The sequence below is a fragment of the Haliotis rufescens genome, unplaced genomic scaffold, assembly GCF_023055435.1.
Source record: "Haliotis rufescens isolate VD_foot unplaced genomic scaffold, xgHalRufe1.0.p SCAF_122, whole genome shotgun sequence".
NCBI classification, from domain to species: Eukaryota; Metazoa; Mollusca; class Gastropoda; order Lepetellida; family Haliotidae; genus Haliotis; species Haliotis rufescens.
Genome location: NW_025963805.1, coordinates 419,831 through 441,149, shown reverse-complemented (window position 1 = coordinate 441,149; position 21,319 = coordinate 419,831). Strand labels below are relative to the sequence as shown.

The 21,319-nt window shown below is 41.9% G+C and overlaps 1 protein-coding gene and 1 long non-coding RNA gene across 2 annotated transcripts; both read right to left on the bottom strand.

Annotated features, from left to right (window-relative positions):
• Positions 1-4,473: 4,473 nt before the first annotated feature.
• Positions 4,474-13,670, bottom strand: LOC124116542 (ubiquitin-fold modifier-conjugating enzyme 1). The gene is made up of 5 exons (XM_048393938.1): positions 13,518-13,670; positions 11,272-11,403; positions 8,291-8,367; positions 7,824-7,914; positions 4,474-5,653 (listed from the first exon to the last, which is right to left on the bottom strand). The coding sequence occupies exons 1-5, from the start codon at positions 13,638-13,640 to the stop codon at positions 5,573-5,575; spliced, it is 504 nt and encodes a 167-aa protein (XP_048249895.1). The 5' UTR covers positions 13,641-13,670; the 3' UTR covers positions 4,474-5,572.
• LOC125378520 lies at positions 5,806-7,817 on the bottom strand. The gene is made up of 3 exons (XR_007220252.1): positions 6,341-7,817; positions 5,872-5,974; positions 5,806-5,825 (listed from the first exon to the last, which is right to left on the bottom strand). It is a non-coding gene; the product is annotated as an uncharacterized LOC125378520 (long non-coding RNA).
• Positions 13,671-21,319: the final 7,649 nt, after the last annotated feature.

The following is a 21,319-nucleotide window of genomic DNA, read 5'->3' as shown; positions in this document are numbered from 1 at the left end:
AGTTTTATATGTTATGACTCCTGTTGGTCCATCCTGCACGTGGTGTTCCTCTCGCACGTTTTGATCGAATTCCTTGTATACTGCGAGACATTGCATTGTTTCACTACAAAGTGTCTCAGTGTGATTCACATTTTCTATCAAATCTGTTCAGCTCAGGTTTCATAGCTCTTCTCTCACATTAAGCTGGTATGTTATTATTGGCATTAATAAATGATGTCAATATAAGGTTGAGATAAGTCAATAAAAGTTTGGAAGTAGTAGCATTCTAACCTGAATACATAAACATTATCATTATAAAGTGCAGAGTGCGGATAATTGTTATCATGCCTACAGAAGACAAAAACATTCAAGAATTTAATCTCGGACACAATCTTTCACCGCTTGAACTTTTAAACAATCAGTCAGGTCTGCAAAACATACTGAATCTGCGAAGACGTGCCTTAGGGAGATGTTTATATATTAGTCCATGGAGTCCCTGAACAGTCAAAACCATTGAACGTTTATTTGGGAGTGGGCGCAGTTGCGAATTGTCAGATTATGACGACATTGGGATAGTCTTCCGAATTCAGCACCATAGATGGAAATCGAAAACACAAGGACCTGTTGGTTCTGTAATAATTACTGGATTTCGAAGGATCTGCATATACAATTTTGGTTTTGGTAGAAACATGACTTGAATTTTAGTATTGATAACCTCATATTCATTGAATTAAATCTATGTGTACCTCTTTACAGAATATGTCTGAAAAACTAAAGGATAAATGAACTTAATAGATATATTTTCCGATCAACTAGATTTCTGCTATGAATACCTTGTCAGCTTTGAATGAGTGAGTGAGTTGGGCTTATCGCCGCTTTTAACAGTATTCCAGTTATATCACGGCGTGTCAGCTTAATGTGGGAGGAAAGCCCGAAGTGATGCAGGTCTCAGACGTTTCCCACTTCGGTGAAACCCACGAGCACGTGTATGGTGCTGACAAACCTAGAAACATAATCGGGGCGAACCGGGATTCGTACCCACAATCATAGGTTTCTGGCGTGCCCAAGGGACGCAACTCTGCACAGCGAATTGCGGCGCCTTAGACGACTGGGCCACCCGTGCCCCCCGTCAGCTTTGAAACATTAAATGACATTGAACTTCCTAACCAACACCAGAACTATTCATATCTCAGTGAAGAACAGAATTTTGGGAAAGATTATGCATTTGCTCAACAACTGTTCAAAACATTTCACATTTAATCGTAAAATTTGAATTTGAATGATGAATTTATAAAACGGTATGTTTTCGGAAGAAACACTGATCTTGTGTCACATTATGGAAACGTTTCGATAAATGTGGTAAAATTATCATAATCTGGAGCTCTTTCACTATTTAAAATCACCAGGGTTTTCAGTTATGTTCTCTTCAACCTCCACGTGGGGAGTGGTGAGTGCTGGTAGCGCACATCGCTCTTCCCCCGTATGGACCAAGTTTAGAATGTGTCCTCAGCACCCGATTAGAAGCGACTAAATTGGGCAACCTATTTGCCGTTGGTTGCGCCCCTATGTCAGTGGAGGAAGGTAGTCTCGTGGTTGTGGGCACTGGTTCCAATATGCCAATTTGACCCTAACTTCACCTTAATTTGTGGTAGAATGGGCCTGGTTCTATCAATGGGCGGGTCACGCCAAGCACTGTGCCTTACAATTGAATTGCACAAATTTGTCAAATTATTAATATGTCAACAGTTTCAATTGTTTGATAGGCATTATTTAGAAGTTGACGGATGACAAAGTGGACACAATGTATGGATAACAACTTCTTTAATACTGTTAAAAGCGACATTTCGGTATAGATCCTTATACCGTTGTCAAGCAAGACTGAATGAAGAACATTGTACAGAATATATCATGGTTGGAGGTAACAGTAACAATTGCATACATGAGAAGGATAACATGAGTAAGTAAGTACAACAGAAGGATAATACTGTCACAACACGATGGACAGATAACACATAGGTTAAAGCCAATGGGACATGAAGCCAATTAAACAGGATAAGTTTGCATAGGTGTGGCGATTATTGCTTAATGAGTCTCATTGGCGTATGGGATGAAATAGCCTTCACCTCTGTTGATTGTTGGCTTGTGGCGGCGAATGTGGGCTGCTTCTGTAAGTTTTATTTTAGTGAAATCATGGAGGTTGTTGGAGAGGATTTGGACATTGTTCCAGTTGATGTTGTGATTAGGACAGTTGCTGATATGGTCCAAGATGGCTGATTTACTGTCTGATATAATGGTTGGGGTTTTGTGCTCTTTGATTCTGGTGTTGATGGGGCGGGATGTTTCACCTACGTAAGATTGTCCACAGATGCAGTCAGTTTTATAAACTACACCTTTAGGCTCTTGGAGTTTGGTTGTGTGTCTGCAAAATAAAAATATTTCACCCGCCACCCAACTGTCCACAATTTTAATAAATTCAAAATTTTACATGCAAAACTTGGCAAATCTATGTTTCTTAAATAAAATCCCGAAGACCAATTTCTAAGGTTTGGAATATGGTGCAATGGATAACAGGTAAAGTTTCCAAATCTGAAGTTCACGATCTTAAGGAGGGTGACACCTTATCAACCAATAAATCAGATATAGCAAATGCATTAGGAGAAACATATATCCTCATCAACTTTTACATCAATTTCAGAATTATTCAGGCAATAAAAATACTTCGTTTGAGCATCCAGTTTTACGTGCCATAATTGAATTACACAATAATCTTGGGACTGGCCGATACGATATCATCTTTTGTTGGTTGCCCAGCCATGGGATCGTTAGTTACACTTTAGCTGTTGCTGCTATGGCAGCACTCAACACATCTGCGACATCAATTCTTATACCCAACAGTGACTATAAACCTGTAATAGGTGTTACATCAGAGATCTAATGTACAAGAAGTGGGACAACTAATGGATATAAATAAATAACATGCAATGAAACCAAATGTCGGAAACACCAGCTTCGGTTGTCAGTTAAGATTTGAAGAGGTCATGGCTTACATTACGTACAATCGCCAGCCGCTGAAGGGATGGTGTAAATCCTGCTGGGGTCCATGCAGGTAGCAAAGGTACTGTAAGTCACCATTGTCCCTAGTATGGTGATCGACCTTCAGTTGCTGGCGATGTACAGCCCTTTTTTATACTGTATTGCTAGCTATAGTGATATATATGAATGGTTGTATGCTAGTTTTAAGTATTAATCTAAGATATTAAGTCTAAATAAATGCATTATTAATGCATACCATTTTTTCTTTACGATATGGCTGAAATATTGCCGATGTGACGTTAAATATTAACTCACTCACTCATTCCTCTTTAGACTCCTCTTTTGGACTAAAAGCTAGATAGTTTTACTGATCCAGATGGGAATTATGCATATTTTCCAGAATGTGATCTATTCTAAATAAATCTTTTGATATCTCTCTGAACAAATCCTCAGGCAAAAAGTAATTTCGTGCATTAATATGCCAAAAAGATATTATATTTTTCTTTTTCGAAACATTGATATTTTACCTAAGAATGGGACTCAAAATAATACACATTCATAAAGTCTTGCGACTTGCCAAGAACGTGTATTAAACCCAATATCTTTCTGTCATTTAAAATGACAACAGGCACAGACAACGCTTCACACGTTCTGTATAAACTTGTCTGTAGTTGCTTTTGTAGTAACTTTGCAAATAAGTTGAAAAATGAAATATGTTGATTGTGTGGCTAAGTCGGATAGATTGTTGCAATACACCTCGCAGTCTAAGTTTAAACAGTGAAATATCATTTTGAGTGTGTCCAGCAAACCAGTTCCTGTGGGATTTTGTATTTTAAAGCATGCTTAAAGACGCATTTATTCTTTCTATTTCAATGTGTTAAAACGGATCTGCAGATTATTCTCTCTTGGTCTTATATACCGATATCGTCTCTGTAGAGCTTGTAGAGCAGGCGTATCAAAGCATACCAGCAGAGAGCAACCAAACTTTGGAATTTGGTCACACTTTAAACAGAAATATCCACACAAATTACAAACAAGACACAATCCCCATAAAGTTTGCACCGTAGCGATAAGAATCTGGCACATTAAACACGCCATGTGTTACCATCTCTGGGAAACCCCCACAGTGCATGCATGTACCCAATGTCGCGAATCTTCAAAATGGCCAAGACATAACTAACATCTGAAGTTTGTTTGTTGTTAAACGTTGCACTCAGCAATATTCCAGCTATATGACAACAGTCTGTAAATAATCAAGTCTAGACCAGACAATCCAGCGATTGACATCATGAGCATCGATCCACACAATTGACATGCATCAACCAAGTCAGCAAGCCTGACCACCCGATCCCGTTAGTCGCCTCTTACATCAAGCATTGCCTGAACAAAGGGTGGTATGAAGTGAGTTTATCCTTCAGGTGCATGGTCTGATGGTTGTCACAAAGAGAACAAAAAAATATATATTTGCGGTTGCAGTTTAATAAACATATCAACAAAATAGGTTGAGGCAAAGTTACATTGATTAGAAACAGTTTTTTAAGCCAGATATTGCAAATCATTCCCTGTGATAACAGGATGCCACATCTGTTAGAATAAAACTCAGTCATGAGTGTCACATTGCAACACATTCCCCTCTGAACCAAGTAGGAGGGGTTTGTCAACAATGACAAGGCGTATGACGGAACAACCTCACTGTTCATATCATGGTCCTCGCCCATCACATATTCCTCATGATTCATAAACATTCAAAATAACACATGGAAACAAGTGCTGACCTGACGATATGACACCATGTCCATCTTGAAACAATTTTTTTACTATTCTTGACTAAAAGCGAGTGAGTATGGTTTTACGCCGCTTTTAGCAATATCACAGCGGGGGACACCAGAAATGGGCTTCACACATTGGACCCATGTTAGGAATCGAACCCAGGTCTTCAGCGTGACAAGCAAACACTTTAATCACTTGGCTACCCGACCGCCCCTGAGGAAAAGCAACTTATGACATAACTGCAGTGAAATGACGTATTACCTAGATGAAAATATAAACTTCAGTGTCTCTGTAACCATCTACCCCATCACCCTGGAAGTAATGTGCTGAGTCAGTGAATATTCAGGATTGAAGAAGGGCATATCGGCAAGTTCTCAAGGACAAATGAACACCTGAATATCAGGAAATTATCCAGCTTGCGGGTCTAGGATTTATAGGTCATACATTGTTCATTAATCAAATCCTTGTCTTGCTTATAGGTGTCATGCTTATGCTTACAGGTGTCATTATTGAAATGTCTTTTCATTCATAGACCTTGAAAACAATAACAAAATATACATCATAATTCCTTATTGACCTAAATGTCAAGATGATCTTCTAATAGGATTTTTAGAGATATTCATGTCAACCTTTTCTGAAACTGCTTCGAAAACAGATAATATAGCGCAATAACAAACTTTGCAGGGTTTTTTTAAGATGTCATATTGTTTTTCTTGCTTCAACCTCAAATCCAACAATAAAAAGTTTGATGCAGGATAAAGTAATGAAAATGGCCTAGGCATCGGTGAGGTCATTGGGCGGAGGTGTCTTTATGTGTCACAGCTCCCTTCTGTACCAAGTCCGGGACTTCAACTGCTAGCCACGGTCCAAGCTGAAACAAATCAATCAGGCTTCACTAGCACAAAATGCAACACACAAACATTTATGACTAGCTATGCTTAACCAACACTATGTACAAGTCACATCTAACAGCATTCATCACTTTCTACACCTGACTGACACCTGTTCTATGGCATGGGCTATCCCTGACACCTGTCACATGGCTGTCACACTTACCCCTAGTGCCATGGCGTGGGCTATCCCTAACACCTGTCACACTTACCCCTAGTGCCATGGCGTGGGCTATCCCTGACACCTGTCACATGGCTGTCACACTGACCCCTAGTGCCATGGCGTGGGCTATCCCTAACACCTGTCACACTGACCCCTAGTGCCACGGCGTGGGCTATCCCTAACACCTGTCACATGGCTGTCACACTTACCCCTAATGCCACGGCGTGGGCTATCCCTGACACCTGTCACATGGCTGTCACACTTACCCCTAATGCGAAGGCGTGGGCTATCCCTAACACCTGTCACATGGCTGTCACACTTACCCCTAGTGCCATGGTGTGGGCTATCCCTGACACCTGTCACATGGCTGTCGCACTTACCTCTAGTGCCATGATGTGGGCTATCCCTGACACCTGTCACACTGACCCCTTGTGCCATGATGTGGGCTATCCCTAACACCTGTCACACTGACCCCTAGTGCCACGGCGTGGGCTATCCCTAACACCTGTCACATGGCTGTCACACTGACCCCTAGTGCCATGGCGTGGGCTATCCCTAACACCTGTCACACTGACCCCTAGTGCCACGGCGTGGGCTATCCCTAACACCTGTCACATTGCTGTCACACTTACCCCTAGTGCCATGGTGTGGGCTATCCCTAACACCTGTCACATGGCTGTCACACTTACCCCTAGTGCCATGGCGTGGGCTATCCCTGACACCTGTCACATGGCTGTCACACTTACCCCTAGTGCCATGGCGTGGGCTATCCCTAACACCTGTCACATGGCTGTCACACTTACCCCTAGTGACATGGTGTGGGCTATCCCTAACACCTGTCACATGGCTGTCACATGGCTGTCACACTTACCCCTAGTGCCATGGCGTGGGCTATCCCTAACACCTGTCACATGGCTGTCACATGGCTGTCACACTTACCCCTAGTGCCATGGTGTGGGCTATCCCTAACACCTGTCACATGGCTGTCACACTTACCCCTTGTGCCATGATGTGGGCTATCCCTAACACCTGTCACACTGACCCCTAGTGCCACAGCGTGGGCTATCCCTAACACCTGTCACATGGCTGTCATCCTTACCCCTAGCGCCATGGCGTGGGCTATCCCTAACACCTGTCACATGGCTGTCACACTGACCCCTAGTGCCATGGCGTGGACTATCCCTAACACCTGTCACATGGCTGTCACACTTACCCCTAGTGCCACAGCGTGGGCTTTCCCTAACACCTGTCACATGGCTGTCACACTGACCCCTAGTGCCACGGCATGGACTATCCCTGACACCTGCCACATGGCTGTCACACTTACCCCTAGTGCCATGGTGTGGGCTATCCCTGACACCTATCACATGGCTGTCACACTGACCCCTAGTGCCATGGCGTGAGCTATCCCTAACACCTGTCACATGGCTGTCACACTTACCTCTAGTGCCATGGCGTGAGCTATCCCTAACACCTGTCACATAGCTGTCACATGTTTGTCACACTGACCCCTAGTGCCATGGCATGAGCTATCCCCGTGAGCTATCCCTGACACCTGTCACATGGCTGTCACACTTACCCCTAGTGCCATGGCGTGGGCTATCCCTGACACCTGTCACATGGCTGTCACACTTACCCCTAGTGCCATGGCGTTGGCTATGCCTGACACCTGTCACATGGCTGTCACATGGCTGTCACACTTACCCCTAGTGCCATGGCGTGGGCTATCCCTGACACCTGTCACATGGCAGTCACACTTACCCCTAGTGCCATGGCGTGGGCTATCCCCGTGAGCTATCCATGACACCTGTCACATGGCTGTCACACTTACCCCTAGTGCCATGGCGTGGGCTGTCACATGGCTGTCACACTTACCCCTAGTGCCATGCGTGGACTATCCCTGACACCTATCACATGGCTGTCACGCTTACCCCTAGTGCCATGGCGTGGGCTATCCCTCACACCTATCACATGGCTGTCACACTTACCCCTAGTGCCATGGCGTGGGCTATCCCAAACTTCGGTACATTTCTGGCCCACAGTGGTTTAAAGTGATCCGTCAAGCAGATTTTACCTCCCCTGTGAATTATACAAAATCTTTATTCGAAACATTTGAGGAAGTCAGTTTTCATGTCTTCATTCTCTTGCCATGGTAGCATACACACACATTATTAGCAATGGATAAGATGTTGCTATGACTACATGTAATTGTTTATGAGATTAAGGCGCAATATTTTGCCATGACCATGAAAACAACAAATATCATGTTGCTATAGTAATCTTTCACTGACAAAGGAGTGAGTGAGTGAGTGAGTGAGTGAGTTTGATTTTACGCCGCTTTTAGCAATATTCCAGCAATATCACGGCGGGGGACACCAGAACACTGACAAAGGAGATAAATTATCATGGTTTCGAGTACATGTTTTACTGACAAGTGACATGTTGCTAGGGTTACCTGTACATCTTGGCTGTCTTGCCATCAAGTTCTGGCAGTGCTATTTCTGGCGCCGTTGTTGGGTAAGTCACAGGAATCTGGAAGTTGTTCAAAAATAATAATAAAGAATTGACTTCACATTTTCTTTTTCATTTATGGGGGTATAAACAAACAAAAAACAGTAGGCACTGTGTAAATCCGGTCTGCAAAAGATATTTAAAAGGGGCATTAATCTCTGGCTTCTTTCTGGCTGTCAAACTCTGCTCGCTAGGGCTCACTAACTTCTGTAAGTCGATTTGCTCGCTAATGCAACTGAGCGTGACAAGAGACTATGTCTATACGCATTTCTGAACACTGTTGGTTAACCGTGATCTGTGGGTACAGGTTTACAGTTTGTTTGTTGTTTAATGCCGCACTCAGCGATATTCCAGCTATATGACAGCGTTCTGTAAATAATCAAGTCTTGACCAGACAATCCAGAGATTGACATCATGAGCATCAATCCCTGCAATTGGGATATGATGACATGCATCAACCAAGTCAGCGAGTCTGACAACCCGATCCCATTAGTCGCCTTTTACGACAAGCATGCAACTAATGGTGTATATGAAACCAATGATGGTGTATATGAAACCAATGATGGTGTATATGAAACCAATGATGGTGTATATGAAACCAATGATGGTGTATATGCAACCAATGATGGTGTATATGAAACCAATGATGGTGTTTATGAAACCAATGATGGTGTATATGAAACCAATGATGGTGTATATGAAACTAATGATGGTGTATATGCAACTAATGATGGTGTATATGAAACCAATGATGGTGTATATGAAACCAATGATGGTGTATATGCAACCAATGATCTTGCAAATGAAACCAATGATGGTGTATATGAAACCAATGATGGTGTATATGAAACCAATGATGGTGTATATGAAACCAATGATGGTGTATATGAAACCAATGATCTTGTATATGAAACCAATGATGGTGTTTATGCAACCAATGATCTTGCATATGAAACCAATGATGGTGTATATGAAACCAATGATGGTGTATATGCAACCAATGATCTTGTATATGAAACCAATGATGGTGTATATGAAACTAATGATGGTGTATATGAAACTAATGATGGTGTATATGCAACTAATGATGGTGTATATGAAACCAATGATGGTGTATATGAAACCAATGATGGTGTATATGAAACCAATGATGGTGTATATGCAACCAATGATCTTGTATATGAAACCAATGATCTTGTATATGAAACCAATGATGGTGTATATGCAACCAATCATGGTGTATATGCAACTAATGATGGTGTATATGCAACTAATGATGGTGTATATGCAACTAATGATGGTGTATATGAAACCAATGATGGTGTATATGCAACCAATGATGGTGTATATGCAACCAATGATGGTGTATATGCAACTAATGATGGTGTATATGCAACCAATGATGGTGTATATGCAACCAATGATGGTGTATATGAAACCAATGATGGTGTATATGAAACTAATGATGGTGTATATGCAACCAATGATGGTGTATATGAAACCAATGATGGTGTATATGCAACTAATGATGGTGTATATGCAACCAATGATGGTGTATATGAAACCAATGATGGTGTATATGAAACTAATGATGGTGTATATGCAACCAATGATGGTGTATATGCAACTAATGAGTGAGTGAGTGAGTTGGGTTTAACGCTGCTTTTAACAGTATTCCAGTTATATCACGACGTGTCAGCTTAATGTGGGAGGATAGCCCGAAGTGATGCAGGTCTAAGACGTTTACCACTTCGGTGAAACCCACAAGCACGGGTATGGTGCTGACAAACCTAGAAACATAATCGGGGCGAACTGGGATTCGAACCCACAATCATAGGTTTCTGGCGTGCCCAAGGGACGCAACCCCGCACAGCGAATCGCGGCGCCTTAGACGACTGGGCCACCCGTGCCCCCTGCAACTAATGATGGTGTATATGAAACCAATGATGGTGTATATGAAACCAATGATGGTGTATATGAAACCAATGATGGTGTATATGCAAGGAACAGGGAACCATGGGTAAGTCTTCCATCATACATGTGAGATGGGTGTGTCCAAGGAGGCAGCCACTGCAAACGACTTTTGGCTATTGATACTAATTTTATATACAAATATATGTTAGGCCAGATTTCTTCTCTTTTTTTTTTAATGGTATATGGATTTTTGGACCAAACATTCAGGTTGGTAGGTCAAAGAATTACTAAAACGTTAAGCAGGTTTGTTTGTTTGTTGTTTAACGCTGCAATCAGCAATATTCCAGCTATATGACAGCGGTCTGTAAATAATCAAGTCTGGACCAGACAATCAAGTGATTGACATCATGAGTGAGTGAGTGAGTGAGTGAGGTTTTACGCCGCTTTTAGCAATATTCCAGCAATATCACGGCGTGGGACACCAGAAATGGGCTTCACACATTGTACCCATGTCAGGAATCGAACCTGGGTCTTCGGCGTGACGAGCTGAGATTGACATCATGAACGTTGATGCATGGAAATGGGATACGATGACATGCATCAACCACGTCAGCGGGTCAACAGGTAGCGAAAACATGGGAGCAGGAGAACTAGGGAAGCATCAAGTTTAGAATCATCTCCTTCCCATGATAGACACAGATCTGTTGCTATTCTTCACAATTCATGTTTTGAAGTTCAATAATAAAAAATAATTTATTTATCTTTAAAGCAAAAATAAATGAGGTAGTTAAACATTTTACTTATTTCTGGTCAGCGAAATTAAAAAACACTGCTTTTGATTTAGTTATATTTCACATTTATATTCTTGGGAATAGTTTTCACATGATGACACGATGCGGACATTCTAGATCCCACCCCATCTACTCCCGACAACTTTAAATACATTTATTTATAACCCAGTAAGAGCAAATGCTGCCAGGTCCATCACAAAGTATGAAACATTATACTTACATCAAATTCTACGTCAAACTCGTACTTGAGTAGTTCGTGGATATACCAACATTTCCCGAACCAGCGCGTCCCTTCCTTGTTGGACTCAAGTCGAAACCAGTCATTGTCTGCCTCCTTGTTATTCTGTACATACTGAAAACAGACACAGTTGTTCTTGTTGTAACCATTGCATCGCATATACAACTTTAAGAGAAAAGAGGGGTGCATATGGTAGTCACATATTCATATACAAGGACAGGTTTAGAAATTAACACAAGCCTGCAAGCCAGGGGCTAGTAAAAATTCCTGCAGGCCAGTAAAAATTTCCAAAATTTCCAGTGGGCGTTTCCAAAGGGCATTATATCTTTACTTGGGCTAGTAAAGCTTTTCAGTTCAGTTCTAACCCCGAAGAACTACATGAATCTAAAAACTTCTTGAAAACTTGGGAGTGGTGTCAAAACAAGCTCTTTGTATTATGGGTACCTGTAAACATGATAAACACGGTCGTGTATACTGTATGCTGGATCTGTGCATGTCTGAATAAGTCACTCAGTAACACTCAGTCCTCCCTTGATGTTCACCCAGTGTATTTATTAACATGATCATAGCAAGTACCCTGGATGCATTCTTCACCACAGCTTTGTTTTGGAAGTTTTCATCTTCACCCCTCCTGTCACTATGATCACTCAATCAGCACAAAAACATCGCTCTGATCAGCATGATCAGTGGGATTCCATCGGACAGCTATTCAAAGATTTTGGTAACCCCAGCTCCCTTAACACTGCGCATTTGTGTAAAATACCATTTCCCAATTAATTTTGAGTTACTAGTGTACAAATAAAACTATAGTAAACAACACTCTGCACAACATTTTCTTGATTTGATCATATGAGTAGGGTATTCTTCCATATTTTTACCAAATTTAAAAACAATCTTCAGGACAGTTCGGATGACAATCAGTCGATGTCCTGGAAAAAGAACCAATCTGTATCCCCACATTCCAGCATAGTATTATTCCATCAACCCGTGAAGATCAGGGTTAAAATTGGTTCTCAGAAACCCATGCTTGCCATAAGAGGCAACTAACTGGATCGGGTTGTCAGGCTGACAGACGTGGTTGATGCATGTCATCATATCCCATTGATTTGCTTGGATCGATGCTCATGATATCAATCCTGGAATGTCTGAACCAGACTCTAATTATTTTCAGACCGCTCCCATACAGCTGGAATATTGAGGAGTCCGATGTTAAACAACAAACAAAAAAATTATTGCATCAAACATACCCTACATTATGATCATGCGCATGTGAACAAATCCCGCACCTGTCATGTCCACACGAGATGTTTACCAACATTGTTCATGACTAGCTATCACCAACCAATCAAACAGCCTTATGATCCACTTATTCTGGGATAATCATCATCATTATCATCGTAAAATGGATAGGAGTGGCTAAGTATGGTTTTATACCACCATGACCACAGGAACTCGTTATTGGACATGTTGAGGTGAGGTGAAATTGGGTTTAAGATCGTGTCCAAGATTATTGCACTTATATAGCGACGTGCATGTACGTGTGTGTGTTTGTGTGGCTGCTTGTACCAGTCCGGACTGATCCCGATGTATAGTGCTAGCACACTGAGATACCATGCCGCAGTTTAACATGAATACCCCACTCAGACACAGTATACAGACTCCGAGCCGACCAGTCCTTGTTTTAGCCCCTTAATGCCATGGCAATGCTGAGCACCAGACAGGGTAACAATAAGTACCATCTTTTAACGTCTTTTGGTATGACGCGGCCGGGGATCGAACCCTGGATCTTCCGCTCTCCAGGCGGAAGCTCTACCACTAGACCACGGAGGCGGACCGGACATGTTGGAGAGTAAATAAAAATATATACCCCTAAATTTTAAGTTCTCTACTTACATAAAGGGGGTATATATTTTTATTTACTGACCAATAACGAGTTCCTGTGTTTAATACCCTGTTTCCAGCAGTATTCCAGCAATATCACCGCAGGGAACAACAGAAATGTGTGCCACACATTGTATCAATGTTGGCGTGGAGACGAATAATAGAGGACGGTAGCGAAATACCGTGCCCATAAATATCCAAGCAGAAACGAGACGGTACGATCTATATATGGGTCCGGTGTTTCAGTAATATACTGCGCCAGGAGTCTGTGGTTGACTTCACCATATGGAACTACAACTCACTGGATTGAAAACGATCTGACATAAAGAGTGAGAGCAAAACAACACCTTTATCAGTCCTTGATATTCCTCCTTTAAGCGCTGCACCCACAATTCTCCATCCCGTGGGCTGGCTTTCGTTTTCAACAGGGGAATTTGTGCTAAAGTTTTCTTGGTGACTTCGTCAACCATGTTGATTTCGTAAAAGGAAGTAGCTGGAGTTATCTCCCTTGTGTAGAAACTCCATACAGAAACAAGGATGCAACGCTTATAAGTAATGTGCAGAGTTTGCACTATCCGATCCGAAATTACTGTGCGTTCTTTCTTTTTCATTGAAATGTTTTTCCTTGGTGTACAACATAAGCAATGGCCTTTTACAAACCCCGAGGCGAGATACAAGAGAAACAACCGCGAACTTGATATCTACAAACTGACTTATTCCATGTAGCTGTCTGGGAGCAGATCTAAGTTCTAATGACATTATTACAGGGGTTTTGGTTTGAGAAAGTTTTTGTTGGGTTTGTTTTTTGTTTAACGCCGCACTCAGCAATATTCGAGCTATATGACCGCGGTCTGTAAATAATCGAGTCTGGACCAGACAATCCAGTGACTGATATCATGAGCATCGATCCAAGCAATTGGTTGAGAAAGTTGCATCAGGATGAGTACTTGGAAAAGATGTAAAACATACTTTTTAAAGAAACTTTATCGTTGTCTCATATATATAATGATATGCGTACATACGAAAAACAAAGTAATTATGAAAATATTTTTTTTAAACATTCCTGACAGTAAATTATTACACTCAACACAAATATCTGGGGTTTCTTTTGTGTGAAAATATGTTTGGCGTAGAGATGTGTTATACTTTGCTGAACGTGTTTTAGAATCTGCCATTTGTTGTGAAGGATATGATCCGTTTTGGACTTGAAGTGACATCTCGCATTGCCTTTCGGTAGTGTTCTCTCTGTATATTGATCGTATTATTTAATAAACGGTGTGTAAAAGTTGTGTCAGTGATTTTCTTAACTTGTGGTTTTGCGCTGTTATCTCCTGTTTACAATGGTAATTCCCGCTGCCAGTTCCGATAGTTCTACCAAAGAGGTGATGAAATGGGGTTTAACGTCGCGTCCAAGATTATTGCACGTGCATGCACGTGTGTGTGTGTTTGTGTGGTTGCTTGTACTAGTCGGGACTGATCCCGATTTATAGTGCTAGCTCACTGAGATACCATGCCGCAGTTTAACATGAATGCCCCACTCAGACACAGTATACTGTCTCCGAGCCGACCAGTCCTTGTTTTAGCCCCTTAATGCCAAGCGCCAGACAGGGTAAGAACAAGTACCATCTTTTAACGTCTTTTAGTATGACGCGGCCGGGGATCGAACCCCGGACCTTCCGCTCTCCGGGCGGACGCTCTACCACTAGACCACGGAGGCGGTCGTTCTACTAGAGAACTAGTTACAATCGTTTACATCAAAGTTGCGTATGTATTTTATCATCCAAAACTGGCTCCCACGAGAGATATCGCTTGGGTGGGATCAAGCAATATCTACACTGTAGATATCGCTGCAATGAAATTGCATCACAATGCTTTGCAGACCATTGTGATGTCACCGGTTACCATGACATCACAATTAAATGACATCACTAATTGCTCTGCAACAGAAGCTGTTAGCAGTACTTTTTACACTTAAGACACTGCTTATTACTGTCTACAAACTGAAAAAAGTTGGAAGAATGATGTTGGATGATAAATAAAATCTCACCCTCGTGTCTTTTGATATCAAATATATCAACACTCGGAGTTTTCCCACTTTTATCAACTCGTGTTGATATATTTGATATCAAAAGACACTCGGGTGAGATTCTCTATATCACGTAACACTGTACTGATGTTAAGACATGCCTTTTCTAAGTGTGTCAATATCACGATCCTTCTAATTGATTATTGATGAAACAACGAAAGCAACAATGAAGCAAACTGTGAAATCAATTATTATCCGAAATCAAACGTGTATTATCAATATTTAACGTTAAGCTGGATGTTTATGTTTCAATCCCCTTTAAAGCATTGCAACTTTTCTTTTACTCTTTTTTTAGGGTGGATGTTGCGTCCATGATTTGACCCGTGGAGATCCGGGTTAGACTGGTCTTCAGTAACCCATGCTTGTCGTAAGAGGCGACTAACGGGATCGGGTGGTCAGACTGGCTGCCTTGGTTGATGTATGTCATCGTATCCCAATTGCATGGACCGATATTCATGATGCAATCACTGAACTGTCCGGTCCAGATTCGATTATTCACAGACTGCCGTCATATAGCTGAATTATTGCTGAATGTGACCTTAAACAACAAATAATCAAGAAACGTCCATTACTTGCCATTACTTTTTCGATAATCAGCTGCACTTATCTGAAATAAATCATTGTCAAAACTAACAGTTTGAAGCTGGGTGCTTTCGTTGTTTCGTAAAATGGTAATCATATGCAAATGCAAAACCATAATTAAGTAATTAAAGCTTTGTTATGGGCAAAATTGTCATCGCGAGAGGGTGACACGGACATTGTTGTCAGATATAATAAATTTCGTTTTCAGGATGTATTAACACCCATCCCCATGACTACTGCGAGGACTACACAAAGTGAACGTAATTGAACACATGTTGAAGTGAGTGAATGCTGTGCCGGCAATATTGCAGCTGAGTATATCAGGATGGCATGGAAAAAGTCGAGTCCAGACCAGACCAATCTCATTATAATCAGATCTTAGTTCTCGGTACCGCTGAATAAAGATATGAGGACTTAGGGGTCACGTCAGAACGACCTTTCATCCGACCAATCAGAGCGTCGCTTACCAGATCATGAAAGTGACAGTTGGAATGTGATTTCTAATCATGCAACCTCGAAAACTTTAACACGGGGCATCCGAACGATAGTTAAGGGTTTAACGACTGGATTCATTCAATCGTCAAAATATGTTTCGAAGCGTAGTCGCCAATTTGAAATTAGTGCCGTAAAGCACGAGAAAGCTGCCTTCTGATTGGCTAATGTCGCTGCTTGTCAGTCCTTACATTGGTCGGTCAAAATTCGCGCAAGGTCTATCTGACGTGACCCGTAATAGGATATCCTCAGATCTTTGTTTAGCGATAGCGAGAACTAAGATCTGATTTTAATGAGATTGAGAACAGACAAACCAGTGACTACAAGCATAATCAACGAAACACCCTACCAGTCAAGTCAAAAGCCCGCCAACCAGACACGGTTATGTTATGTAATATAAATATATATATGAGTTATGTAAATTTTTGTCCCATGACTTTACAGAAAAAAATGACATTTTCAGTCTACGTGGAAGAAATTGAGTGAATCAGTTACACAAATACTGAACTTAGACATTGGTGGTAACATATATGTTATTGCACGTACAAAATAACAAGCGGTCTGGCTGAGATAATAATAGTGGTTATATTTCGTTTAGAGATTTAAGTGAGCACTTAAAATCTGACTAGATCTGAAGAACCAACCGTTTGAAATGTTGTCACTTAAATATTTTTCAGTGTGGCGAAGATAGGGTGTGGTGTCTTACTTTTGGGATTGAGCCGATTGATCTGTTTTACCACCAAATTAATTACTTCGCGCTGTACCAGCAGAGGCCCGACTGGCGTTGCTATTGAGCTCACAACATCGCACAACCCGATCACCAACACTGGCGAACTGCTTATAGTTGCCGAGGCAGGGCTGCCCGCTCTCGCGAGCGAGCTGTCTCACGCTTGTGCGCGGGCTTTCTCACGCTGCGCTGTTAATGTACGCGACTTGGACTGAACTTCGCAGCCTAATCCGCGGATCCGCGGAAAGCATGGGAAGAGGGGCGTGAGTGTACCTCTTGTGAGGTAGCTTTGACGCGGCGGCTCAAGATTTTGCGCCGACATACTTGATCGTCAAATTTTATATGCGATCCGAAATAACAATGAAAAGTTATGAGAAGTAGCTGGCATGACTGTTGGGCTCAGATTAAGCTGAGAGCGCAGGGCGTAAGACCCGGTTGTCGACCATACGCGAGCATAACGTGTAACAAGTGTCCAAATGTTCCGATGATTCTCTCCATCATGCAGTTTTCGCCATGGATCCGATATTACTACTCAACAAACCTTACCGCTTGGAGGATCCGAAGTTACACTAATGATCCGAAGAAAATACGTTACAACCAGGCAACTGGCTCGCGACCCATCACAACGTGGTCACGGTACTCGTCTCCGTAGATTAAGCAGCGTTGGGAATCCGAGAAAACGCAGAAAACAACTATGGTTAAGCGAATCCGAAAACCGACGGTAAAATCCGAGATGCTTGCTTCTGTTTCGTCATAAGTACCTGAGAATCATCAACGTGAACACGATTTGCGAACTACCGCGCTCCTTCACTCGCCTCTTTCCGTGGCACGGGATCCGAAAAAAATCTGCTCCCTGATTGAAAAAAAAAAAAACCAATGGTTTTTTTCCCCCCGTCTGACCCCTAATGCCAGGGCAAGAGGATCTGTGTGACCGGTGCATTGAGAGCGAATTTCCAGAGATGTCAGACGTCTTATCGTTTTTCCTAATCAGTTACGTCGGGGAGGGGGGGGTTCTTCATAATTTAGCAACTAAATTATATCCCAATCCTATTAAACTAATTAACCTGAACTATATAAGTATTGTCATAATTCCTCTATTTCGTAACTGAGATAGAATTTAACTAAATCATGTGTTGTGCCGTAATTGCATGTCTCTGACGTTACTTGTGCGGTTGTTGGATATTTTTATTTACCAACCACCCCAGTACTATTACTACTAGTACTACTACTACTACTACTAATAACAACTAACTAACTAACTACCTAAGTTCCTACCTACCTACCACACACCACACACGCGCGCACACACCACTCAACGGCATGAACTAGCCGCGGGATCCGAAACTAACCAGACATACTAGGCCCATGCACATTCTAGCGAGTGAGATTAATCTTACCGGAATGGAAGTCAACTTCCACTGCTACCAGCTGGCATGTAGTCGCCGATCCCGTCGTTCAAAAATCAGCAAAGTTTCTATGAGTCATGCAGTTTTCCCCACCTGTCCGATATTACCAATGAAGCGGCGTAGAGCGTCGGCATATCCGAAATTTGTTTGTCGCTAGTACTTCCTGGTGGTTTCGCTGAAGCTGCCGTGCCCGCTCCCGAGCATTCTCGACAATCCTCCGTGCCATGTGGTCACGATGGTCGGTTTAACCCACCTCTACTGCATATTTTGTCCCTGATCCGAAATTAGAGCGTGAACAAAGTTTTGCCGCGAAAGATCCGATGTTAAGCGCGGTACTCGTTCCCATTCGCCAATGTCCTAAAACATGCCGAACAAATCGCCATAGTCACGGCGTTGAGCGGAGGGATTCCTGAAAAGATCGACTGCAATTCGCACTTCTGCACAGATCCGACGTTATCAAATAATCAACGCCAAGTGCCGGGCGATCCGAAGTTATGAGTGTAACCTGAGCCGTTCATGTGCCCCGCGGGAACGACGCGCGGGAGCTGTCTGTAATTTTTGTATGTTACATAAACACTGACCAAACCCTACCAGCATTAGTACAGGAATTAATTGTACGAGTAGATAGAAAATATATATACTTCAAAAATAGCGTGCACGCATGCGAGTGTAATAATTTCTTGATTACCATTTCTTAACACTTTTGAGCTCCTCTTTAGAAATAAACCCTATTCAATGTGCTACATACATACAGGCGCCAAGCACCTGGTAATTTTTGTGGGATATGCAAGTATAATACATGTATATTCTACTGATTGATATGGGAAAATATACTCAAAGGTTGCAACTGACACGCATTGCAGGTATTGCAATGGGAATATAATTGTTGTCCTGCTTGCCATGCATTTTATCAATCATCAAGAGCAGTATTTGTGCCCATACCAAACTAATGGTTGTGCGTTTCATGTTTTTGGAGTATATTTATGAAAATAAGGAATATATGTATACGCATATATAATTATTGGCAACTGCAAATTTTCCATCATATTGTGTTATTTTTTAGAACCAGAAACCCAAAGGACCTTGTTTAATATCCAAATTGACAAATGTAATCATATTTTGTCGAGCAACGTCTTCTATATATATACCTGTTATGGAATTGTTATGTTTTTACTCGTCCCACACAAGTATGTGAAATATCAAGTCAAAGCAGTCAGAGTGTCTATGATAATAAACTTCATGATCTGGTTTGTATATTATTGCTGTCACTAAAATAATTAATTAGCCCTTTGCCATCACGTGAAGATGATGTGTTTGTGTGTGCTGATTGGTGTACACCGACCCGCGAAGTAAGAAGGAAATAAATTCATTCACATTCGTTTCTGCAAACGTGATCCGAAGTTATGGAGGGAGGCTTGCTTTCGCGTATCTCGTGCCGAGTTCTCCGAATCGTGTGTCGAAATCAGCTGCCCGGCGTTCGGCCATGGACTCTCTCGCTCGTCTCTACGTAACAGGGCCGCGGTCCATGTACCGCCTATTCAAGTAGCTTCGCGCAGCTAGCAATTCCGCCAGATCCGAATTTCCGTAAAGCAACCTCCAAAGTCAATGAGGACTATTTTCCTCCTGCCTTGTGTGTGCTCCTTAACCATGCGGAGCGTGTATTTTCCGGGCAAACATACATCATCCTCATTGATTAAGAAATCCGAAGTTACAGACAATCGCAGTCAGCAATACATACGGATCCGAAAATACGCACGGATCCGAAAATTTTCAGCCTCCCCGGAGCACAACGACGCTCATTTGCCGGATATTTGTAACGCGTTCTTGAGAAGAACTGAGGTCCCAAAAATCCCACAGGTTCGTGCCGATCCGAAATTACAACAAAACCGCGGGGCATTGGCAACCCGGTGCATTGTTGTACCGGGCCAGGGGCTACGTGGACTGACAAACCTTGAGGGCACAACAGATGGTTTTTATTTGGTTAGAAGAACAAAAAATATATCAATCTGTTCATTATTATTGGGAAAAAACAAACACGACATATAATGAGGGTTAGTACAACATCATCCCTAACTTTTATCTAAAAACTGTGCAACCCCATTTAACTTTAAAAATTCGAGATTGGGACAGAAATCCCGCAGGTATGTGAAAAACAATAATTGACTGAGTCCATTTGAACGGATTTCGGGGGAAATAGGTTATAAGTTTCGGGCGCCTGGGAGGGGGGGGACTGTCCCCGAAAATCCGTGAAAATGTTGAATAGTAATAAAAGGAAATCGCATGTCCAAAAATCATATTGTTGCTTTGATTTCCATATTTAAGAAATTCAGACGCATAGTTATTATAAAAAATGATTATTTGTGCCTGTAGCTGTTTGTGCATTGTTGTGAACGCCAAGTGCTAGAGAACTGTTGCGTTAATACCTTACAGCGTTAGCTGGATGAATGGTGGATTGAAAGGATGTGATTCTCGGTAATTTAACGTCCGTTCTAGTCAGTGTCCAGTTTTGATCTGTCGCTTGTCGCCTGTCAGATTTGGCGGGTAAGTTAATCACATCAGGTTCCGTGTTCCAATCTAGGTCAGACACGGACTGCAGTAGCAAAGTGCCCAGTGATTGTCTCGTGTTTATTAAACAATGGCAACTATCTGTGTCAGTCAACTGACTATTGCTGTGTTTGGGGGATGTTGAACTGAACCCTAGAGCAATCAGTTAACATCTTGATAAAACTAAGACTGACATCATCGAAGAAATTTGAAACATGAAAACAGGATATCATTCAGTTAAAAAAGATGAACTTCAACACGGTCAAGAAGATATAAAGAAAATATCAGACAATATTGCTGAACTAAAAAATG